This window comes from Parasteatoda tepidariorum, chromosome 11 (assembly GCF_982258835.1).
Source record: "Parasteatoda tepidariorum strain Cologne lab strain chromosome 11, Ptep-v5.0, whole genome shotgun sequence".
Lineage (NCBI taxonomy): Eukaryota > Metazoa > Arthropoda > Arachnida > Araneae > Theridiidae > Parasteatoda > Parasteatoda tepidariorum.
The window spans coordinates 37,767,737-37,794,667 of record NC_141765.1 but is presented as its reverse complement, the minus strand read 5'-3'; the positions used below and the strand labels follow the sequence as shown (position 1 = coordinate 37,794,667).

Genomic DNA, 26,931 nt, shown 5'->3' with positions numbered 1-26,931 from the left:
TTTTGAGTAAGAAGCACACGCAAACAATGAAATTCACGCAAGTAACAAATACGTGCAATTAATAAACGTCTTGAATGTACTTCAAAATTATTTTCTCCTTTTTTGTGAAGAGTCTACCTTAAATTTTTTACATCCTGTTTCTTTCCCTTAATCTCGAAGAATACACTGAAAAAATCGTGGAAAGAAAAGTGTAATAGTTGGTTGTTTTTTATCACGTAAAATAATGGGTTTTCGTATATACGCTTAAGCAGTGTCAAAAGAAATGATGTTCAACTTTTTTGATGTTGCCTGGTTTCCAGAAACCGTCATGCCTAAACCTGTGTTGGGATGATATTCATGTAAATTTCTCTTTTAATTATTAAGCATATCATTTCTTGTATTATACGTCATAATAACAAACTAATCTATAAATCATGAATGTTTAAATTGTAGACAATCGACTCCATATCGCTGTAAAATTAAAATGACATTCTTGAAACTATTCCTTTACTTTTTATGACATTTTTATGAATATAAAGAAAAAATTCTGAAAATACATAGAACAGTTCTCAAGAAAAGGAAGAGATAAAAAAGAGAAGTATTTTTATTCCCAAATTGAAATTTTTATGTGACAAGATTGCATTGTTTTTGTTGTGTAAATTACTTGCATACTATGTTCACAATCACTGTGTGATACAAAGCATTTATATATACGAATGTTCTATTTGTTAATATGTGAGCGCTAATATGTACATTATAATATTCTTATATTGTTGTTATTTAGACCATTTTGAATAAGAAAGTAACTTTCCATTCATATATGTTTTTTAATACAGTTCTCTAATTAGATTATTAAAAACAAATTAAGTTCTATGTTTTTATAAATAATCTAACTGTATAAAAATGTTCTGAACTGAAAATTTATTTCCTCACTACAGGTTAAGTATGCTCTTGATATCTGTGATATTCTTTAATATGCAATCTAAATCAAACCATGAAAGCGCATTAACTTCATGCTGGCTCGCGTTTTAAATGTAACAATTTACTATCCTGCTTCTAGCACAAGCATGCGTTTCTGCTTCTCTACAACCTTTACAAACATACATCTTAACGCGACTTACTAAAACTTTCTTCTCTGTGGTTCTCAGGTGCATGCGCTTTCATTTGGAATCTCTAATAATTTTCGCTACGAGTAACTAAATAATTATCTCAAATTGCATGTTTTCCTTTGATAGACATATATCAGAATTTCTAATTGAATCGAAGTTCGGACACTTTAAAAGAGGAATAGTTTTCCAAACGTCTAACTTGAACTCTTGAAGAGAGGAATTGTTTTTTTTTCCAAACGTCTAACTTGAGCACTTGAAGAGAGGTATAGTTTTCTATAGGTTTAACTTGAGCGCTTGAAGAGAGGAATAATTTTCCGAAGGTTTAACTTGAGCGCTTGGAGTGAGGAATAGTTTTCCGAAGGTTTAACTTGAGCGCTTGGAGTGAGGAATAGTTTTCCGAAGGTTTAACTTGAGCGCTTGAAGAGAGGAATAGTTTTCCGATGGTTTAACTTGAGAGCTTGGAGTGAGGAATAGTTTTCCGAAGGTTTAACTTGAGCGCTTGAAGAGAGGAATAGTTTTTCAACCCAGTGTCAAACTGTTGAATTTACAATGAAAGCAGCTGTACATGGGGTTTGTAAATACATGCTTGTGCAGTAGCTTGGAAAAAGGGCAGAAATCGAAATTAAATAACTGATTTATTATACTAACATTCATGGCTGTTTTGTTTTAATAATGTGGGGCTAAAAAGCTTTATTGTTTGCTTTGCTCAGGTATGCAGGGAATACCAGCGGGGCAACTGCAAACGTCCCGAAACCGAGTGCCGGTTCGCCCACCCTCCTGACCATGTCACAGTGGACAGTGCGGAGGGAATGGTCACTGTATGCATGGATTTTGTGAAAGGTCGATGCTCGAGGGACATGTGCCGATATTTCCATCCGACGCCCCACCTCCAGGCGCAGCTAAAGGCCGCCCAGAGCCGAGCGAATGCCGCCTCTACGCAAGCTGCTATGGTAGGAAAAATACTTGCTTCTTCCTATGTAATCCCTCTATCCTGCATGAATTCTCATCTTTCTTTCAAGCGACCGCAAACACACTTTTTAGAACACTTATGCGTTTTATTCTTTCATTTTTATTTGCGTCACAAATATCACATTTATATGTCAAAAAAATTACAAATAATTGCAACACATAATTATAATATTTAGAAAAATCCATTATCGTTTATAAAAAGTAGTCATATAAAATCACAGTTAGGAAAAAATCATAGAAATCAGAGCATACATAACTTATTAGATTATTGTAAACATAATAACAACACTAATATAAATAATTTATTTACTACTACAATAGCAGTCACTTTTTTATTACATGCAAATGAAAAGTTCTTAATTATTTTTGAAATGATCTGTGAGAGTACTTTGCAGTTTTTACATTATGATGTGTCAAATACTCTTAAAATCTTTTAATAATACTTCAGAAATTCTTAAATATCATTAAAGTCAAATGTTTTTCTCTTTCTTAAAATTTAAATTCCCAACGTGATCTTATTTAGATGTTGTTTTTTCATGTCAGATGTTGAATCAAATGATATGCAGCTGTCGCGGTAGATCTGCACGCACATTTATTTCTTTACACGAATTGAGAGGGAAAATACAACTTTTTAAAAATAGCTCACGTATCAAAATATCATTAGAACTCAAAAGAGACAGCAATTGAGATAATGGCGCGATTTCAGAATCAAATTGATTGCCAAAAAAAAAGTTACATATTTCTTTTTTTAAACCCTATTGCGTGTATTACTCCACCTGGTGAGTAAGAGATGGACCATTGACCCTATATTTTATCCCAACTAACGGTACCATCTATTTTTGCCGCCGTTCTTTGCTAGTCGAGACACAGTGACCGCACCTTTCTCGACTCTCTGGATCCATTGGGTCTAGACAGAAAGACGCTTAAACTATTAACAATAGGAACTCTAGTACACTCCAGGTTAAAACATTCGTGATCTGTATTTTATCATTCTTTAATATTTAGTTAGTGTACTCCTTTAACAGCGTTTTAAGCAAAATTAATATCCTTATTTTTCCTAACATTTTCTTCCTTCGTTAATGTTTCTCTAAGTATTATCCATATGTCTCTAAGCTAGAACTAGTATAAAGAAGAAAATTGTTAAATTAAAACAATACGACACAAAACTATGTGGGGGTTTTTTTATTATAAAAAGAATTTATTTTTGTACTGCTCCATTTTGACTTTTAGAAAACAAAATTTAGAAACTTAATTTAGACACCCTGGTTTCAACCACAGTCTAACGGTCTAAAATTAATGGACAGTGAAAAATTAATCTAATTTGAATTGAAAAAATCGTGACTTTTTCCATTAACGTAGATTTCAAAACTCAATTGTGAATTTAGGAGGAATTTGTTTTTATTGTATTTCTAAGCTTATTCAGCAGTATTCAGTCAATTTTTTTACCAGTTTTATTTAAATTTGAATTAAATTGAGTTGGCTGATTATCATATAAATTAACATAGATTAAGATGACTTATGGACTTTCAAAGAAAGGAATGCCTTTCATTTACTATTACCCAACTATAAGAAGATTCCTGCAGTATTTAATAAAACTAATTAAACATTTCCTATTTCATATTTTTTTTCTACATCTGTAAAATAATACATCAGTCCATCCAAAAATAGTTATAAGGCGACTGTTGAATAGAGTTCGTTGAATTTAAAATCCTAAATAATAATAATAATAATAATAATTAAATATTTTAAGGATAAATAAATCGTTTCATGTCCTCGTGTATTCGTAAAAATGTTGAACATCCTATAAAATTAAACTTGGCACATGTTTTCTTATGAATAAAACATCCAGCCATTTTAAAAACATGACATAATTTCTCCAATTAATTGCAATCACAAAAATTATTTTTTTCTTCTGTATATGAAGATATATAAATGCCGAAAAAACAAAAATATAGAGTATCTCTTGATACTTAATTTGTACAAGACAGGAGTTTTAAAATGCTTTATATTCGCTTTCGATACCAAAATTTGAAAGCTACAATACATCTAGTCTAAAAAATACTATATGAAATACATAATTTAATTTTTTAGAATTTTTTTTCTTTTGTCGAACACATTTTTCAAAATTTTTATTTTAAAAATATTAGTTAAAATACCTCAATAAAAAAAAACATTTTCTTTCTTATCAAGTTACAAAAGTAATACTAACTTAGTAAATAGTTTTTTTATCAAATATTTCAATTATATTTTAATTAATTAGCAATCAAATTGATAAACTGATTTTTAAAGTTACAATCTAACATTATAATGCTAACTTATTATGATTTCTAATTGCATTTTTAATAATAACATTAAATAATTTAAGACTTACTCATTAATTAATAAAATGTTTTTATTAACTTTTATCTAATAAATGTGATATTTTTTGTTAGTCATGCATTAATTATAATATAATAAAACTCACTTACTTTTGTAACCATATAAAAGTCAAAAATACTTTTCAATTATATTCTATAGTGCTTTCACTGCTTTGCATATGCTTTTGACTGTCTGAAGTCGGACTAACAAGGAGATATTGAACACCCAAAGTCCTATTAGAATAGTAGCTCTGCAACTATTCTGATATTTTATGAGGAAATTTTATATTTTAATAGTTCATCAAAATTATTCTAAGCACTTATTAGCTAAAAACTTATGCTATAAATAACAATATTCCATAATAAGTTCAAATTATTTTTGTTCAAAAAATCTCCATTAGTCCGATTTGAATGTTTTAAATGAATAGTTGATTTTATGGCCTTGGATTATATAATATTGCCAGAAGCATGAGTGATGATTAAAAGGACTAAACTTTTCAATAATATTTTATTTTTAAAAAAATTGCCTTGTTGCTAACCATATCATTACGATAGAAGTTCTTTATTCAATATATCGGAAACACTATATTGGAAACGTGAATAAATAAAAAAATTTATTTTACTATTCCTTTCTATTATTTAGGAATACTGATTTTAGAAGAGCAATTTTTTCAAGTAATTTAATCAAAAAATAATTGCAGAAACGTTTTAATAGACATTTTCTGATAGTTGAAGGAAAAAAAATCTGAATGTGATAGAGAACAATTTTAATCATGTTTCTACTGAAAAAGTACTAACTAACAAACATTTTATTCTTACTTCTCTGAAGAACAATGTAAGAATTATAAATTTTTTTAAAATATAAAAATATTATTTATTTATATCTTATAATTTATTTAAAATATAATTCATGTCGTCGCTTATATCTTTGCACTTTGAGTACTTCGTGTAATACTTTTTCGAGAACCGTTATGTTAGGGAGTAATACTGCCGCATAATTATATCATTAATCAGTTTTGACTTATGTTGGGCATAGTTGCCAAATATGAGACAGATGCTTAGTGTGAGAAACTCACAAATCTTTTCTGCTTGATGCCAACGCTTGTTGAAATTGTCATTCACTAATAACTTCTAAACAAAGAGAGGGTTAGTAGCGTCAGAACTGTCAGAAAAATCAGTCAAACGTTGAACTATGACATCAGTACTTTGAACCAGTTTAAGTTGAACCGTAATATGGTGTAATTAGGTTTAGAAACTCTATAATATTATTTAACATAGCACCATATTAAGTTTGCAGTAAATTTAGCAATACATATACCTCAAATTCTCTACCAATGTAAACTAACAGTGATTTCGATTTAGATAAAAACGCTATTTCCTAGGGTTTTTTTTTGTCCTTAAAGAAATTTTAAAAACAATTTGTTTGTTTTTTTAAGAAAAAAATTAAAATGTTTTGAAAGTGTTCGCGGTTTTCTGAGAGTAGAAATATAATAGTAATACCATTGCGGATAAGTACCTCGTATCACGTATTAGAAACATTTTCATTTCTTTTCAAATTCACCAAATCAGGTACTTGGATAAAAATTCATTCGTTTTAATTACGCTTAAGTATCGAAAATAACACTAGTATAGATGTGAGGAATAATTAAAAGCTTTGATAATTTATCATAGCAAAGACACCATAAATACTTGACTCAAAATACTTCATAATAGGCCATTTTCTCTTCACTCGACTTTATTTACACAATAGAGCAATTTGCGAAGTTCCAGCTAAAAAATTTTTAATAACTAATCATTTTTAAACAATAATTTAACAATAATTTTTAAAAAAACTTTGTCATATGAATAACTATATATAACTTGATATATAAATAACTAACAAAAATGTTTTTGACATCACTAATCATTTCCTACACAACACATTATGTTCAAGAAAGAGTTTTGTATGCCACCTCCCAAGTAAATTTTTCTTAGCACCCTAACACATCGAAACTTTTCCCAACATTTCTGTTACGTAGGAATGCAGTTTCAAAAATATTGAGAATAACAGTTTAAATTATACCGTATGAAAGCAGCGCCATTTATTTAATAAATTGCAATTTTATATTATTTAAAGTCGCAGTTTAAGTGATTATATCTTCTTATTTTTTTTCCACTTAACATAGTTCATCTCGTATTAAGCTATGATGAATTTTGAGCCTAACAATGACCTTCTCTTTAATTATTAATTGAAGACAAAGGCAGTTGGTTTAATTTTTAACCGTCAAATTATAAAAAAGAAAGTTAGTACGCTTGTGGAAAAATTGTTGGGTGAATAAATATTATAAATATAAAAGCATTAAATATTAGTAATAAAAGTAAATATTTAAGTTTTCTAATTTTTCTATTTTAATAAGTTCATCTCAAATTTAAGGCATAAATTAGTTTTCTTCTACTAGAAAAATTTTTTTCTCGTGGGGCTTTATTTATTACAATGGGGTTTGATTATAAACCGATTCTACTGATTTTTCTAATTTTACTAAAAGTTAAGTCTTTATTAATATCTACAGTTTTCTTAAAATTATCCCTTCTTCATTCCTTTTAGTAGAACTTGTTTGCATTCTAACAATTTTTTTTGATTAAATATTTAAATAACTCCTACTCTTTATAATTAATTAATATTTTTAACACTGCCTCACACGAAACTCAAAAAAACTTAAATAAAAATAAAACATTTTCTCAATTATTTCTTTATAATTTAGTTTATAATATATATATATATATATATATATATATATATATATATATATATATATATATATATATATATATATATATAATATATATATATATATTTAAAAATGTCACTAATTCAAATGAAAAAATATTTTTGAAACTGTCTCCTACGAATTCACATTAAACGTCAAAATTGGCAGTTAAAAACTCTCAAAAATTCAACGTATTCACCCCAGTTACAACTTATTTGACTGCTGGAAAGATTTTCAATAATACTCCAATTAACTTAATCTAAGTGTCGATTTTGAAAACAAAGTTCACTAAAATTCTTCAGTGAATTCACTCCAAATAATGATTTTGAAAATTAGAAAGCTCACAAACACTTAGTTGAGTTACGCAACTATAATAAATTAAATATAGCTAAACCCAGTTTATAACAGATGAGCGCATTTTGGGCAAAGGGGTACTAAATTGAAAATGATAAAATTGAAGCGATTTTATAATTTTAAATGGTGTACTGCGCTTCGCAGCTCAAGGCATAAAATCTTCTATCATCATGTGAAATGCTAAAGCTATGATAGTTTGAATGTTGAGCTGGGAGATAATGGTGCTTTTCTCTCTCTCTCTTCTTTCTCTTTTGTTGTGTATTGTTACCTGTTCTGCTGCTGTTGCTTGCCTGCCCATCATCTGTTGCTGCTTCCTTCTGCTGTTGCTTCTTCACAAACACTTCTATAGCCCAATGCTGATGCTAAGAAGAGGCTTCACGATTCTTCTACACAGATTCTACAGCAACGCCCATCAAACGCAACAGACAACATGCTTCTGGTACATTGAATTCTTCAATTACCTGAATAAAAACGTCCACCATTTATAAATTAACGTTCGAAATATTCATTTCATGTTTTAATATAAACTTTGAGTTGTAATTATCACTATAGCTCTAAAATAAATACCCCTAGAATTCCTGCTATCAAAATCTATTGGTGATGGCAGTAAGTTTTATACTGGTTTAATATAAGGTTTGAGTTATTATCACTATAGCTCTAAAATAAATACCCCTAGAATTCTTGGTATCAAAATCTATTGGTGATGGCAGTAAGTTTTATACGGGTTATTTCGATTAATATTAGTTATAAAACACTTAATATTGAAAGATAGTCAGCCAAGTATATGTTATCACTATTTCTGACATTTTCTAAGCGTACTTTTTAATGGATGGGTGATCATATTGACTCATTTAAGCAATGTCAATACAACAGTCTAATGCCAGTTTTTTTTACCTTTACCTTATAGTGTACTAGGTAATCGCGTTACTATAGTGTACTAGGTAATCAGTTTGCTAACTTCTCAACTTGACCCAACATATGTTTGAGATTTAAAAGATTGGCTGATTTCTGTAAGTTTATTTCAATTGTAATCAGTCCATATAAACCATATAAAATAATTATTTGCATAGATATTTTACTGTTTTAATGTACGTTTATAAATCTCAAATTACATTAAAATATTTATATTTAAGTAACGTAAATAGTTTATTGCAATTTATTTGCATATTGTGGAAATATACAGCGTAAGGGAAAGATTTTACTAATATCCAATAATGGACCAAAAATAAACTTACAGAAATTGTTGTGTTACAATACATTCGTTTTTGACTAAAGTAAGTTCTATTCAATTTATTAATAAGTAAGTTTTCATTTATTTACCATCTTTTTAAATGTATTGAAAAATTATTTGAAAGATTTTCATCTTAATCATAAAAATATATAAACTTCGTTGACTGAATATTTTTCCCACAGAAATGCAACTGAATCACTTACAAATTGCAAACACGTGTACATTTTTATGCATTTTTGATCGATTTCAATACAACTATTTCACTCAATTGTATTAGTTTTTCATTAATATTATCGAGTTGCAATTATCACTGATAAATTTCCTAAAATTTAATGCTGTTAAGAAAAAATTATACTCATAGTAGTTGAATTGTTCGAAAGGTGAAGATTTTTTTAAAAAGAATGGTATTTAAATTACTGTATGTTTATATATTATCATTTTACACCAGTTGCAGCAGAATGTAAAGTTTGTGAAATAGGTGAATTTTACTTATTTTTTTGAGTTTGTGTACCATTTTTGCAGGTTCTATTATTAACAGAACAAAACACAATATTCTATGATATCGGTTCTAAAATAAAGAACCTTCTTCAGTATCTAAGCATAAAATGAAAGAAGGAAAGGCAAAAATCTGAGAAATAAACAAGTAACAGCTAGGAAAAAAGAGGGTTGAGCATTAAGATAGGAGAAGCAAACTTGGACAAGATAGTCAAATTATTATTATTTTAATATTTGATAATTAATAGGATAGGAAGAATAAACTTGAACAAGATAATCCAATATTAGACAGTATTACGCTCTTTTTTTTTCTTTTTTTTTTTCTTGTTCACAGTTGTTCTTCCTACCCAAATAGTCAACCCCGCTTTTTTTCCTTTATGTTGTTTGAAATTTTCTTTTTTTGCTTCCTTCTTTTATTCTGTGTTTCAATTTTAAAGAATGTTCTTCATTATAGAACCAAATGACAGTATGACAATTTTTGTTCTCTTTTCACGTTGTTTGGCTTTATTCATATTTAATATTAAATTAAGCCATTCTTCTAACTTTCGTATTAATATTTTTTTAAATTTAAGAATCAGCTGAGTAAAACTTGTTTTAAGAATCTATTTTTGTGATACTTAACAAATTGTATCATTAACCATTTTTTTGAAATATTTTAAAAATGTTCTAATTTTCTTTTATAAAACAATGAAATTGCAGATATCTGTTATAAACATAGGGTATAAGATCTACAGCTAAACAGTACTACGCTTTTTTTACTTATTTTACTATTTATTTATTTATAGAATGTTGTTAATGCTTTTTTTTATGCTGATTGAAAATCAAAAATTCTTCCTTTTGTAAGACTTGACTATTTTCTGAAAATTTTTGCTAACGATATGATTTATAGTATTAAAAATGCTTTAAAAAAACTTAGTGACATTACGAGTTCATAATTACTGTTATTGATAAAATTTATGATATTTAAAAAAAAATTAGAAAAACTGATTTCTTCAATTTCTTAGTCACTCAATATGAGAGCGAATTAAAAATTTCAAATGAAATTATTATTTAACTTTGCTTATTTCCACCACTTTTTTACAACTTATTTCTTTTTAATAGTCATTCAAATATGAATTTTTCAGTTCTTTTTAATTCCTTTCAAATAATAGTCATTTATGTGTAGTGATATATATTATTATGTTAATATTATTACGTGCAACAGATAAATATTAATGGACGTGTGTGCCGAGAAAAATTTTGATTCTCTTATGGGTACTTCGAGAAAAAGACGTTTAGGGTTCCCTCGATTAGAACAAAATGATTTTTCATATTGAATCAAATCAATCTATGAAACTGTTATTAAGATATTGTGTGGAAGAAGTGGTGTAAGTTTTATTCCGATGAAATAATCTTTCTATTTTTGGCTGATAATTCAAATGTGGTCAAATAGTTCGATCAAGCTTTACATCTTTTGTTCGTGCTTACTTTTAAATTCAAAGTGGTAAAAAGTAATAATTCAAAAAGTGAAAATGTATTATAGAAACAAATCTAAGATAAAATATAGATATGAAAACAAATTATCTGTTAATAGGATATAAAACAATTGGTTATACAAATTGAATACATTTTAATTAAGTAGAATAAATAACATGACTGTCTCTGAAGTAGTAAGTGTCTTTAATCATTTATACACTGTTACTTAATCATGGAGTTAAATGTTTTATTCGAGCTTATAAAATGTTTTTACAATAAATTACCTGCAATTAATTTTTCAAAATTTATTTTAAAAAAATGTCTAATTTCGGAGAATAAATGGCGCGGAGAATTGGAGAATAATGGAGTAAATCTCCAATAATGGAGATAATACCTAGATTTACTCTAGCGATAACTTCTGTTGTAATTCTGAAAATTATATCCAGAATTAAACTAAGGTTAAAAATCAATGAATTTTTTTCAGAGAATGTATAATGTATTATTATTATATTATTAATGTGTATTTCTAATATTAGAATTAGTGTATAATTCTAATATTTAGTTCGAAAAAAATGCTGTTGTGAAATTACATAACCACTCTTTAAATCAAGGTTTTTTATGACGATTTTGGTATAATAAAATTTATAAAATACAGATAAAACTAAAACTTTTTTTATTTTCGATTTATAAAAAATTATTATTTCAATAGTATTGCCCTGAAAACGTTATGCGTGCTCCATTTTTTTATTTTTTGACTATTTTACAAGCAATTGAATTCAATAAAACAGGCAATAAGTTATTATTTAATTCCGCATGCTGTAAAAAAATATCGAACTATTTTCATTGGTTATACTTTATCATTACTGCTGTATAATTTTATTTTGTCTTGAAATATATTACTTTAAAATCTTGTAAACGATTATTAATTAGCGTTAAATAGAGACAAATGCTAACTACTTAATGTTTAATTTGAAACTGTTTTAAGCTAGTGAAACTTATAAAAAGCGTTATTGTGTTGATTTTTTTCAAAAAAAAATTGTTTTATATGTGATATTAACTATACTGCATAGGATATTTAATTATAACTAGCTATCAAACGATTTTTTGTAGCTAAAAATAATGTTAAAGTATTTCATACATTTCCGCTTATTAAGTTCAATACACTACTATGCTATATCTTGTTTAATGCAATTAACATTAATTTTTTAGTGCAATATGATGTATCAAAACTCTTTGGGCGGAAATCAATATTTTGTAAGTTGTTTTGATAAGTTGTTTTTTGTTTAGTATTTGTTTTTGCATAAGTTAGTTAAGATGTTTTTTGTTCACATTTTGTGAATGCTAGACTTGACTTTTGGCTTGCAAAAAAGTATCAGCATAAAAATCTGCTTATATTTTAAAACAGAGGAAAGAAACTCTAATTGTTGTGCACTTTAGTGTTAAAGCTTCGTTTTCTTTTTCTTCGTGTATTTCTTTTTTTTTTTTAATTTTTAAAATGAGAATTTTTAGTTTTGCATCTAATAAGCGTATTTTTGTAATTCAATGAATCATTAATTTTTTTTATAAGTTGTTAATAATATTTCATTGTTTTGCTTGGAAATGCATAAATTTTTGGTAGATTTTGAATTATTGAGGTAATAACTAAAATATTTTATTTTGATTGCACCTGCAATTATTTTAACTCTTTTTAAGTCACGTGTTCTTGCGATGATGTCACAGTTTCAAACTTGTAGGAATTCACTTAACTGCCCTATGACTTGAGCAAAAAAAATAAATAAATAAATAAAATAAAATAAAAATTCTAATATTTGAGTGTTTTCAAAAATAATATTCATAAAATCTTCTGGGATTTTTTTTAACTTTTTACAATTAACTCAAATTTTTTAGAAGTATATATAAAACATTGATTATATTTTCTATTCTGTGTGGTTATGTAAACATATTAATCAAATCAAAACCTGTATAAAATCAAAAATCCATGCAAAATTCCACGATAAACAACTGTGGTTGTGATGGTTTCAAAAAGACTAATTAATATGTGACTTTCATAGATTATTTTAAATTCTATGCTTAATACTGGTATCTTTCACATGATGGTTATAACTAAACTGGCTCTGTTTAGATTTCTGCACTTTATTACCAAAAAATTAGCAAATTTTGAAAGCCACGCGTTTTTGACTGTAAGAAATAGAATATATAAATTAAAATATAATATCTAAGTTAATAAAAAAATTTAAATTAACCCAAAATAAAAAGATAGTCCAAATTTTAATTGGATTAGAGCATTTTAAATGTTTTATTATTTCTATTGATAATACTGTGAGCTAGAAAATGTAGATTTAACGAAAGGTTTTCAGAATATAAATTTAATTTTAAAATTTTTACTCGAAATTTACAATTCCTTAAATTTTATTGTCCTGTTTCTAATGGTCAAAAAAATTTATCAGATCGAATCACCGATATTTTTTATAAGTTCAATTTGTAAACGCTCCCTCTTCTTTCGCGTCCTCACATTCTTGGAATGTGTGGAATTCATCCATATCTGTCTCTCGGCCTTAATGTGCATCGAGTCACCGGTATTTTTTTTAAAAAAAATACCGGTGACTCGATGTCACAGTAAAGGTCTTTCAAATTTTATTAATTTACGCAATAAAAGGTCTTTAAACAGTGTCTGTTTAGTTGTGACAAACCTGTATTGTGAAAGATACCTCGCTTGCTTTGCTAACAATCAAAATTCAGATCATTACATTAAACTTTTTTTGCTGGATTTTTATTTAAAATTTAATGATTACTTATAGGCTTTCCCTGGCGTATCACCTTACAGTAAAAGACCAGCAATGGACAAAAGTGGTTTACCAGTGTACCAGCCAAGTACTGCAGCTTACCAACAAGCACTTGCAATGCAAGTGCAACAACCATTTGTTCCCGTGTCTTGTAAGTATCCAGGGTAGCTACAACCGGGGGAAATGTAAGAGGTGGTGACAAATGTGTTATGAGGCCTTCGGAAATTTCGAAGGATTTAATTTTAAAAATTTAGAAATTAAGTTTTTCAATTTTAATAATTAGATATATTTTATTTAATTTATAGATATATTTTGGTAGCTAGGAATACGGGTAGCAAAAAACATCCAGCACGGAAGCAAGCACTGCAGATTATTACAGCATATGCGGAATATTTTTAATCTCTAAGTTTTCTTGTTATTTTGAAAAAGCAAACAAAAAATTGGGTGAAAGTTACCAAGATTTTTTTGAAACATCTCTAAACTATTGTTTCAAATAAAAATTAAACAGTTGAATGCAAAAGACGCAACAAAGAACAGAAAATAATGAATTTTTTTCTGTTACTTAATTACAGGCTTAAATGTACAGAGATTTAATTTTTTCTTAATATCATTATTTAATTTTTAAGTTATTTACTTTCTGTTTATTTTTTAAGGACTTTATTTTTGCGAATTTTTACATTAAGGATTGTAAAAGTGCGTTGAGGTTGCTGGCAAATTTAAAATTATGGAGATAGTGCGGCAGAATTCCTACGTGAATTCTATTACTGGAATCGAAATTACTAAAAATAGTTCAATATTTCTCTACTATTTTTTAATTTTATCCGGTTACGGGTTCTTGAATAGTAAACACCAGCTTCAAAGCCGTCAGAAGGAGGGAGCGAGCGGGACATTAATCCAGGACGCTACATACCTAAGACTTTAAAGTGTCCTACCGTTCGTGATATTCGAGAAAAAAATTAATAAATTAAAAGGAATATATTTTTAAAAAAATTAATTTAAAAATTAAAATTTCTGAAACCTTGTTTTTTTATTTTATTACATAAATGAAATTAAAATTAAAGCAGAGGTCTCCGCATTTCAAGGATCCAATTTTCTTAATCAAATTTGTAAGCGGATAAATTCATGGATCATATATTCTCATTTTTCAGCAAATGTTAAAACAAATCTTGTAGGGTGAAGAAATAGGTAGTTTCTTTAGTTTTGCAGTTTTATTGACTCATCTGTTTTTAAAAGTGATTGAAATGCAACCAACAAGACAGTAATCATATCATAGAAGTGCTGAATTAAGGGATAATCTGCTAATTTACTTCCGTACAAAGATATTAAGCACTATATTCACTTTGCTTTCGTGTTATATTTAAGAAATCTCTAATTGTTTTAGAAATTTTCATTGTATGAAAGAATGTGAACTTATTGATACTGGTTACTTTCTTTACTGCAACAATACTCTATAAATTTTCTTTACATTGTTCTCAATTTATTGAATTAAAAATAAGTGCTCAGTGCTCCATTCATAAAATTATACTTGATACTGTTAAAACTTTCTCTTTTAAACAAGGAAATTCTAAAATTAAAAATAATATATTTTATTATTCTGTGATAAAATTTACCTTTATTATTTTTAATTGGAACAAATTATACTTTTAGATGTTTGCTGTTTGCCATTTTTTAAAGTAGTCATATGTATATACTGTTCTAAACTTTTGATTTTTGTACTGATTTTATTGAAAAATGTTGTGTTGGTTTTTTTCTTTGGACCACTATGAAGCCTGGAATATTAAAAGTTCTTAATCTGCTTTTGCTTTTTTAAACTAATTCATAAGATTTAATTTAGTAAATTACAAAGAAATATATTCTTTCGGTAACTATACACGATGACCAATAAATTCTCATACAGTTTCAAAATGTTATTACAATAATACAAAGTAAATCATGCAAAAACCTTTTTGCATTAATTTAAAGTAGCAATCCTTAGCTATCTTTACAATAAATGCCTTGGAATAATATCGCCATTTACTTTCTTAACGAGCATAAATCTATATTCAAATCCATCATCACATGCGGCACGTATGGCTTTCATTGACATTTGAAACCATACTTTAGAATTAAATTTTTGGATAATTTTATTATAAACAATCAGTTTCCAACTCCTAAGAATTTTAACATTTTGGAATTCTTGAATATAACTTATTTCTTGAATATATTTCCTGAATTCCCCATCTCTATCTCTCTCTCTTTTTTCTTTTTTTACATTTGTAGAAAGGAAGTTTTTATTCACGCCACTAAGAATGCTATTTATTTGTTTTAAGTTTTTATTTTAAACATCAAGTATTCGCGAGAAGCTCTTCTGCCTAAAAAAAAAAATTAGTATAAGCTTTATTTTGATTATTTAAAAGCTGCTTTTCCTGTTATTATTTTTTTAATAATTTGGGCAATTATAGCATTACTTTTTAATCAATGTACTTGTATATTTGTAATGTAAAATAGTGTAAGGTTTACTAAACTACTATAATATATATTCACTAAATTTTTCTATTGTTGAATAGACGATTGCTTTTTATTTTGAGCATAATAACTTCTTTTACTACCAATTAAGGTCCTCAATATTTTCAGATACATGTCTCCCTTCAGCAGTAACTGGCCATCCAACTGCTGTTCCAAGATTCTAAAGTAGGCCTGATATGAAGACCTCACTGTAGAGTATTACATCTCTTTTCAAAGTATGTATACAATTATATTCAATTATTGCATAAATCTATCTATATTTCTAAGTTTATTCTATAACGTATACAATTGAATATGTATATTGAATTACATGCATATATATATATATATATATATATAGTAGTGATTGAAGAGGACATTATATATATATATATATATATATAGTAGTGATTGAAGAGGACATTATATATATATATATATATATATATATATATATATATATAGTAGTGATTGAAGAGGACATTATATATATATATATATATATATATATATATATATATATATATATATATATATATATATAAGTATTATTACATTTATTTCATAGGGTGTTTCAGAATAATCGTTCTTATAATATAAAAATTGAAATAAAAAAAAAACTTACACATTAATGAGTCGCAGATGAATATTTAAGCGTGAATAGAAACGCTACCAATACTTAACGGATCACTACTGAGGTAAGTGAGATTGAAAACGTAAAAACCTGTTTATTTACTAAAGGGAAAAAAATGAGAGTTTAGAAGTATTGAACACCTCCAGGCTTCAGCATACAACTAAACTGGTTTCTGATGTTTTTCAATGAGTCTTCTTCACGTGTTTTGAGCGCTTGAAAATTAGAAGCCTATTCTCAAGACTTGCTAGACATGATTGAGACAAACAACGTAAAAATACAAAATAAATAGGATAAATATAACTAGAAAAACCGCGGTTTGCAGAGAATGAAACAGAAATGGAAAAGTAAATAAAAGTTAAAAAAATACAAGAAAAATCCCAGTGGCCCAGAGAGGCAAACCAGGACAAAATGCTTTTTCGTGTGGTGTGGCGAGGAACTCGTGTCGTTAACGAGGGAAACTGTTTTCATATGATGGAAGCAAGATTCCAGGTCATCAAGATTACCTTAGTATTTAAACACATATTAAGAATGACGATCACAAAGAAAAAAAGCCTTCGTATTTTTCACGTTTTTTTTTAAACTATAAAATAAAAATCACCGTTGCATTGTTTTCTATCTCATTAAAACAAATGCTTTTCAAAACAAGCAATTTTTTGAAGAAAAAAAAAACTCAATTTAATGAATTTTACGGAAGTAATAACTAATTAATATTTTCAATTGTCAGGGTCTCTTAACATATCTTCTAGAGATCATGTTTCAGTAGATTTGATTAAAACCTTAGCTTGTATTTGTCTGAGGTATTAGTTCTCAATGATTCAATATTGAATATGGCCAAGATCTCTAACTACATGTTGGGGAGAGTTGGCCTGAAACCAAGTAGTTTGGTGAGACCAGAGGTACTTCGATTTTGTCAAAATCAGTTCTGTTTTTTAGCTATAAAACTCTGTGTTACACTTTAATAGTAAGAAAGATGAACCTCCCTAACTGGCGTGATGTTGATGATTAATTTGCTGCTATAGTGTAAATAAGTTTATGTAAGAATATAAATAATGTAAGAATTTGTATTTTTCACAAAAGTGACAATTTCAAAAACCATATAAATAAAAACAGTGGGAGATAAAAATACAAGGTTTACTGATTTCTTAAGAAATCATAGAACGTATTTTCATCATATTTCATAATTGTTTCCATCTACTTTTGACGTATCGTTGTATGGCCATTCCAACTGCTCTCTCCAAATGAAATTTTAACTTTTTCCTCAAACGAAGCCATATTGTTTTGTAAATGTTGAATACTTTAAAAACTGGGGTGGAATAGCCTTGTTGGTAGGGCTGACCCATGTCCAAGTGGTCGTGAGTTCGATCCCCTCTGGTCGAAGACTCCCTGTGTAGTAAATGGTGACTGTTGCACGTTAAATCTGTCGGATCACCAGTGGCGTATCTAGGATATGGCTAATTATTTCAATAAGGAGCAAAATCGATCAACATCAACGATTTTATTTTACTTAAGAATTTATTATTATTATTATTATTTTAAGTTTGGGAAGAATTTTAAAAAAAAAGCATACTTGCAAAAGTTCCGATTTCTTTTTCCTTTTTTTTTTTTGAATGGTTAGATTAAGCAACATATCGTAAGTTGTTAACATAGTTTTTTTTTTTTTTTTTTTTGTGCTCTAAATCACAGAAGTATTATTCACTCACTATTTTTATTATATAAGTTTCAAAAATCCTTCCCCTTACAATTTGGTGCATTACAATTAAAAAGAGATAATTTTATTGTTATAGTTAATTTTTATTTATTTATTATTCTATCTTTATTTAAATACAATGCAATCTTTTTGCAATATTGCCCGGGTTAAGTACTTCAAACAATACTTTTATTTTGTATAGTATAACAAAAGAAAGAGAACATAAATATTTTAGGAAAGGCGCTGGCGCGAGATTTTCCATAGGCGCTTCTTTCCATAGATACTCCTCTCCGGGTCACAAAGTCCTCGAAGTTCCCATGAAGAATCAATATCTCTGGGGATACTGAATTGGAGATTGATCGTTCTCTGGTTCAGAACAATATTACGATCTGTGGATACATGAATGGGTCCGTCCTTTAAAGCGGTCAGTGACGTGTGCTGCTGAAGTCTTAATCTTGGCCTTAGATGGCTCCACTGAAAAACAGGAAACGCACCCTTTGCCATAAATTAGCTGGGTTTTACCAAGCAGTCTTTCTGGTATTTTGCAAGTTGCATTAGAAACAAAATTTTAAAAACCTTTTTATGGTTATTCTCAGTTAGCATTGCCATATAGTGATGAAAATATATAATTCATATAGATGGTGAAAATAAAAGAGCTGGTTTCCTATGGAAAACGTAGTTAACTTAATATTTCCATCTGCTTCCTTCCCCACTCCCTCATTGATTTTTCAAATCTTTGGTCATTTTTAAAGTGTCTTATGAATTTATGAGAAAAATTAATATAGGATCTTAAAAAAAATTTACATTAATGGTATCTACTCATAAACGCTTAGAATAAAGTAAAATAGTACTGATTCGAAAGCAAAAAGAATTGGTTTTTTGATCGATTGAGAAAAAGCTCTTATTATCTTTATGAAGAAAACGAAGTTTTTAAAAATATTAATTTAATATAAAGTATACGAGGAAAAATTAAAATTATACTCATATTCAAAATCCCAAGTATATATTTAAACAAGGAAAATACGAAAACATTATTAAAACCTGGTGAATAGAAGAGGACAGGACTACACACAACAAAACCAATTAATTTGCCATTGCACTTGATGATTTTTCTGGTAATTTTTTTTAACCTCCTCTCTGCTTCCTCTGGAAATCAAACACGCTTTTAATCACTCTCAGGATTCGTCGGATTTTGATAACGTTTTTCCCCCACAATTAAATTTTACTTAGAATTATGCATTTAACCTCGACTCTATTTTTGGCAAGGTTTTTTAAAAATATATTTAAATGCAATCCTGTATATAATATATACACTCCTAAAAGGTATAACTGTGTAATTATTACAAAGATAGTCAGACTTTAAAGGTCTGAGGGCTAAATAATGATTTTAAAGATTTTATAAATGGCAAAAGTTTTAAACATTGAAACCTGATCATCTCATGACTAAGCTTTAAAAAACTTATTTAGTAGTGTCTTGTTAAATCAAAACACGTGTGTAAGTCAATAAAAACCATTTGGGAAGTAAAAGCTACCGGTGCGCAATGGTGACCACATTGCCACTATCATATCATTGTCCTTAAAATTGTGGAACCTTTAATTCAATGACCCATTCTGAACGGCAAGACTATTGCTTTACCTTTTTTTTTTTACAAATTACCAATAACATATTTGACATAGCAACTAACAACATATCTAATGTCTAATATATTTGGCTTAGCTCTTTTGACACAGATTTGATTTAATAATCAAATATTTGAAGGATAGCTTTAACGGGTTTATTTTTCATACGAAAATTCACGTGATTACTTCAGTTTAACTATTAGAGCTTTTTTTTCTGTGTAAAGGATTGATTCATTAAAACCTGCATCTTATACACTGTTTGAAATTTTTCGGCAAAAATGTTTTAATAGCACTTTGTTTAATTGTTATTTTGCCCTATTCAAGCAAAATAACCATAACCATAAGCAAGATAATATTCAAACTGGTAAGTTAGAAAAGACATTTATAGATTGTTTTTTTCCTAATACGGATACACAACCAGAATTCTATCCGCACCAACTAGGCTTCTCACCTTACAAAGCCATTTTGTTCCATGCAGCTGGGTACATACTGTAGCTGAGAGAACTGAACATGGATTCAGCAATATTTCTTACATTCTTTCAATACATGTAGAGATTCCAGTATCCTGCACTCTTCAATCGGTGACCCTGGACTATTAGAATACGAAAATATTATTAACGCATAAATGGAGCTGCACCCACAGAGCTTCAATGTCCGTTTAAGTTTTATTTTTATGGTTTAGAAACTATGCTCCTTGTAAATGGTTGCAAAACCGTAAAGGTAAAAAATGTTCCTAACCATAAACTTTATGATTAATCGAATGGACAGATTGCTGTAATATCAGAGTGAAAATTTTAACAATGTATAGTAGTTTTTGTTTCAACACTCCGAAAATGTTAATATTTATGTTATTTTATTTAATGCTTATATTTTTTTCAGAACATGATGAAGTTTTTGATGCTAAAGTGAGGTCCCCTAAGAAGCAAAGAGTAAAAATCAGTCAGCACTCAAAATCCAAGTAAAAGAAGCTTTTCAAAACGGGAGAGCGTTTCCATCTCCAGGATTTCTTTACTGGGGTGAGATTGAAAAATAAAAAACAAGTGCCCTAAATCAAGGCTATAGAATATGAAATCTCACTTCAGATAGTCTGTGATATGGAGACAGCACTTTCAGGGCTCCCTCGTACTTCACACAGATACTACGACTCTCCCCTTTAATACTGAATGGACATCTAGTCAGGTTGGCAAATGAGAATAGATCTGAACTAATGAAGTGTCTGATTCCCTTATCTCCCTCTTAATCTTTCTCTTTTTACCTATTTACATATGTAAAAAGTTTAGAAAGAAAATTTCCTGAGGATAGAAATGTTATCTTGAGAATCTTGGAAGCATCTGATGGTTTTTACTCAGTATCTTAGGACAGTTATGAAGGCCTCAAGAAAATTAAGATATCCTTGGCCAGAGGAATAGTTATGATATTGTATTTTTTTTACTATTAACATGTCTGTTTTTTTCTCAGATATATATTGTTATGTTTACGAATTTCATTTTCTTGATGTTTATATCTCCAAATTATTTCTCACTGCATGAATATTGGAAATGTGTGAATTTGTTAGTGATTAATTTTAATATTACAATATACTTTACCTATCTTGAGCATTTAGTTGCATTACTTTTGGTTGTTAAAATATAGTATCTGAATTAATTCATCAATCATGACCATGTAAAATGAATGAAATCATTTTGTAGTATCATTGTTCAATGATATAAAACTCATTATTTATTAAATTGTTCGACTTATTTCAAAATCATCATCATGAACAACGAATTATTTTGTAATTGTTGATGCAAACTTGAATTAATTATGAGGCATTTTCTTTATTTTTACTCTAAAATTAATAATTGGCATATCTCTCAATAATTCTATCTCGATGCCAATGATATCTTTATTTTTATTCTTAACAGAGTCAAGAGGCTACTATGGTCCGGGGCCAAAAGTATCCGGAAAGGGTTAGAATTTTCTTTCTTTTTGTCGATATTCTTTGTCGTTGTTTTTAATCAATTGACCATTTAGTTTAAGTTAGAAATATATATGCAACGAGATTATGGAGAGAAATTATTCATTTGTTAACTAGTGATGCCGTTTGTTGACTTTAATGAATTCTAACAAGAGTAAAAGTCTTTTTCTCTTGTTAGGGAGTGAAAGTTATGGTTTCTTGAAAGATGATATTTTTAATAACAATTGTTTATATGTCACATTGTTTTATTACTTGCATATCTTTGTATGTGTTAGTAACTTAATGTGAAACTGTTGCAAATGTTTTCTGTGGATTATAGATAAATGAGAACACAAGAATTTTATATACTGAAAATACTAAAGTATTTAAATACTAGTGGCTCCAATGCCACTTGTTTCCGGTGATACAGTTGCAATGATTTCAGTTTAATAAAATAATCTTATAGCTCCAAAGAGCTTTAACACTTGCAACTCAGGCTATACAGAAAACAAAGTACTTTGTGAATAACAATACTGTGTTATCTTTTTTATTGGTAGTTTTCAATCAAAGAAAATCTAGAGTTTGTATTTGTAGACAGTTGCATGTTTTGTAACAAGTATTTTAGTATGCTCCAATTCAAAAATTGTATTACTTGACGTAAGTCGTAATAAATGTAAACTTTATATTTATTGAATATAAAACTATAATGAATCTTTTATTAATGTTATTTACTGACTAATACAATGTTAAAATATTTCTATGTACTAATTATATAAATACTGCACAGCTCATGTATCTTCTTGAAATGAATAACTTTTTTCATCTCTAAATTTCTTTATAGAAACAATTTATTCTGGAATACTTAGATGACAAATATTGATCACTATTAATTAAAATTAACTATACACGCACTGATTTTGGTAGAGATATGTGTAAAATTATAATAACTCAACATTTTGTATTATAACTGTTCGTATGAGCTTTAAAATGATATTGAAAAAATAAAAACTTTTTTTTGTATTAGCACCAGATCATTCCTTGGTCAAATGTTAATATATCATAAATACTATGTTAATGTTCAGAAAATGATTTTTTTTATTAAAGTATATAGTTTAAAAGCAGTACATATTGTTTGCATGAGTTGTAGTTCTGATTTTAGATTAGTCATCTATATAGCTTAATGTATGTCTCATTTTTTGTGATATTGAATTACATAAGTAGCTTATACAGTGTGGTATAACTTTGTAACTAGAACACAGCAAATTTAAGCCCAAGATCTATGTGCTCCGACAAGGTTTCAATATTTTTATTTCATATGTAAATAGAAACATGTTGAAAAAAAATTATTACCATACAATTTTAATTCCTGAACTGTATTAAAAAGTTGCACATATTTGAATGAAAAGCATGCGGTTTTGTCCATTTTTTATTTTAACAATGTTTGTTGCTAACTATTAAAAAAGTATTCAATTTATTATTTAAAAAAAATGAAAATCAAAATTAAGTCTTTCTGCCTTATGGCTAAAGAGTTTATGCATCTCTACATTCTTTAAAATGGCCCCTTGTTGTTTGTTAAAAAAAATAATATTTTTAAAACAGTTTTTATCTACTTTCAACTTTTGAGGTCTTAAATTTTTTTCAGTGAGCTAGAATAATACCACTGTAATAATGTTAAAATCATTTAATAACTCTAACCTGCCATAGGTAGTCTTATGTTTTTCAGTGAAATATTTTTTAAACAATTCGGAAACTCTAGGTGACAAATTAGTTTTTGTATCATTTTCTGCAGCCTGTGATGAATATCTAGTTCCTTTCTTAATTTTAATACACATTTTCTTGTGTATTTAACATATAATTATGCAAAGGAACAAAAATCTATAACTAATATGTTGTTTTGTTTACTTTTTATTAAAAACTAGTATTTTGTGTAATAATAATTCCAAAATATTTACATTTGTGTAATTTTTTTCATATATAAAATAAAACATTGTATTAAATGTGTTTCTTGCATGTTATTTGCTGTGTTTCATATCATATGCCATAAATGTGTTCTACACATTATTGTGAGTGTTTACATCTCTATACGTGAATTTGTTGCATTGAATTACGATAGACAAGAGAACACAATGGCAATGTTGCTATGAGACACTTAAAGCCATGTTTATGATTTTTTAATAAGTTGGAAACTTGAATCTACCTTCCACTGTACGAACTAAACTTGTGGATATAGTGTTCTTGATCGTAAATTTAGAATAAACGCATGTCTTAGTAGAATGTAGAAAAAAGGTGTACAGCACTTGAAAATGTACACAGTTTATACTGTTATCATATATATGTGTATATATAAAGTGATTATATACATATATTATACATGTAAAATGTGCCAGTCATAAGTTACACAGTGTGATAGGGACTTTATGTCCTATGAGCGTTATGACCTGGGCTATCTTAAGCCCCATATAACTAGCAGATGAAAATGAACTTCTTTTGTATTTTTCAAAAATAATTATAAAAGCAAAGTTTTAAAAATTATGTTTGTTAATCAATGCACTTTTATCTATGAAAATATAATATTCTACATAGTTTGCTGAAACAATTTTTGAGAATATATATAACTTTTTGACCTGTTTCTCCTAAAACTCTCTTAAAACCTGCCTTTGCTTCAAAAGAAGGAAAAACTAATTAACCTCAGCTAAATTGTTTCTTGCGCCTGCTTCTTTTCATAACTAAAAATTGTTAATATTTTTTACTGCGCAATTAAAATTAGATCGCCAAACTGAATAGCATTTCTACATTCAAAACAGATGCATTGAGCTGCAAGCTTATTAATAGAACAATTGAAGTTTTTTTTCTTGCTTCTGTCTTTTCTATTCCTTTTATTATAGCTAATTATTGTCTATATATACTGTGGCTTAACAGAAATCCAGGTACCAATAACTTTCATGTTTGAAATTTTAAAATTACTATGTTTGGTAAGGAATAATTAAGTACTCATTAATAATTTAACTAATTTAGCCTACATACATAAATAAATATATTTTAATGGCATTTTTAAGAACTTAAATAATTCCTCAATAATTGCTTCATTCTTACATCTGCTTCAAAATAACGTCTAATACGAATTATTTGACACAGTGTTCACGAAAGAAAAGCAAGACACGAAATCTGTGATACAATTTTACTGTTTCAATATCATTACAAAATCGATTCACAATTTAAATAAAAACGCTTAAATATGCTCTTGTACAAAAACACTTTTAAAAATAATGAAGATATTTTTTTCTCTCTTTGCTTGAGTTATTACTGATAAGTACTGAATTACTATATGATCGAATATCATGTAAATTAACGTTGACATTAATTTGAAGGCATTGGAAACTATATTAACAGAAAGCTCAGATTGACATTATGAAAAATTAAATTTTGAGTATAACATAGTTTTCTTAATTGACTCTTCATTGTATCTTTCTTAGCTGTGATGACCTTAAATGTTTTTCACCAAAAAAAATTCTATACTGTCTAGCAATTACTGTCCAATTGATATTGTAGTTCCCGCTTGTAACACTAATTTGAACTTTTGGTATTTTAACTTCACAAATCATCTAATTTTCACTTATTCTATTTTCTATACTCCATTTAAATTATTTTCTAATTAAATCACGTGTACGGTTTTTACTGATATACGTGTAAGTCCAACTTTATTTTTTTAACTCTTACAACTATTTGAGTTTTGTGCAGTTTATGTAATTCATGTATTAAATAATCGATACTATAACTGTAAGTTTGTCAGATTAAAATAGAAATATTGTACTAAAATACTGAATTAAGCTTTAACTGTTTCTAAAACTATTGCATTTATCTGGTTTTTCTTGCAAGCCACAGATATAATATATAACTTGATTTTAAAGTTTGTTTTAATTAACTTTCATAGTCTATAACTATATAATTCAGTCCTTCCAAATTATGTATAGAAAGTTTGGTATTTAAATGTGATTAACAACCGCACGAATTGTGTGTGGTGAATTAAATTTTGTTATAAACTCATAATATTTCAAATATTTTCAGTCATATTTCAAAATTTTTGTGATTTTTATTGATATCAAAACTGATCTCTTCATAACTAAAGAATAGTCATACTATTTTGTTCTAATTTACGTTACATTTTATATAAAATAGCTTGAATATTTAGTTCCTTTTTTATGTTATTTAAGATTTATTATTTCTTTGAAAATCAAGGAAATTTTAAATGCTTTTTTGTTATATTATGTGTCTGTAAAAATTTTATTGAAAAGAAACGAATTATATTTTAAGCCTTAATTAAGTTTTATGTACTGACAATTAGGCTTTATAGCAAACAATGGCTGCTTTTTGCTCTATCTTATGAATACTTTCTTACTCTGATTTTATTAAAAAGCTTCGCCAAATCTACTGTTGTAGTGAAATATTTCTAAAACATTCAGGTTAAGATATGTAACTGGCGGCATTTATTCCCTTGTGACTGTATTGAAAAAGCGTAGCTTGTAATTGCTAATGCTATATCAAATTTTCATTGCTGTGTACTCCTGCATTGCTGTATTACCAAACTTAAGTGTACCAAATAAATAAAATTACCTTTCTTACAAAATTGTATCTACTTTTTTTTAACTCAATACCAATAATATACATACGCGTCGTAATAGTGCATATATGCGTCGCAATAGTAAATATATGCTTCGCAATAGTAAATATATGCGTCGTAAGGTTAGGCGATATCCGCACCCACATCACTCTCTTCTACCAAGATAATCGCAAATCTTGCTTTTTTCCAGGCTAGTATATTCCCACTTAATAAAATGTACTGCCGTGGGAAAAAAGCAAAAAAAAATTTTTTAACCATAATAACGGAGAGGAGAAAAGTGTGGGGAGTGGGAAGATATCGTAACCTTTAGACATCTATTGTATTTACAAAGATTATAAAAGCGACCTTATTTTTACTCAAACACCGTTCAAAATGTACGACTCAGATGAGTACAAAAGAAGAATGGTAAGCAACGTTTGGCTAGTTATCTCTTTGTTTGTCTGAAATGAGACATTTAAAAAATATTTAAATAT

At 27.8% G+C, this 26,931-nt stretch overlaps 1 protein-coding gene across 6 annotated transcripts in view; it reads left to right on the top strand.

Annotated features, from left to right (window-relative positions):
• Positions 1 to 23,328, top strand: part of LOC107438554 (muscleblind-like protein 2) — a 407,949-nt gene extending 384,621 nt beyond the window's left edge. For 2 of the 6 annotated variants that reach the window (XM_043043157.3, XM_043043156.3), the window contains exons 4-9: positions 1,799 to 2,038; positions 7,865 to 7,954; positions 11,906 to 11,950; positions 13,495 to 13,630; positions 16,093 to 16,199; positions 20,784 to 23,328. In XM_043043157.3, the coding sequence (XP_042899091.1) occupies positions 1,799 to 2,038; positions 7,865 to 7,954; positions 11,906 to 11,950; positions 13,495 to 13,630; positions 16,093 to 16,148 (567 nt within the window). In that variant the 3' untranslated portion in view covers positions 16,149 to 16,199; positions 20,784 to 23,328. The remainder of the gene's footprint in view (positions 1 to 1,798; positions 2,039 to 7,864; positions 7,955 to 11,905; positions 11,951 to 13,494; positions 13,631 to 16,092; positions 16,200 to 20,783) is intronic. The other 4 variants (XM_071187782.2, XM_043043159.3, XM_043043158.3 and 1 more) reach the window with 3 other exon arrangements.
• Positions 23,329 to 26,931: the final 3,603 nt, after the last annotated feature.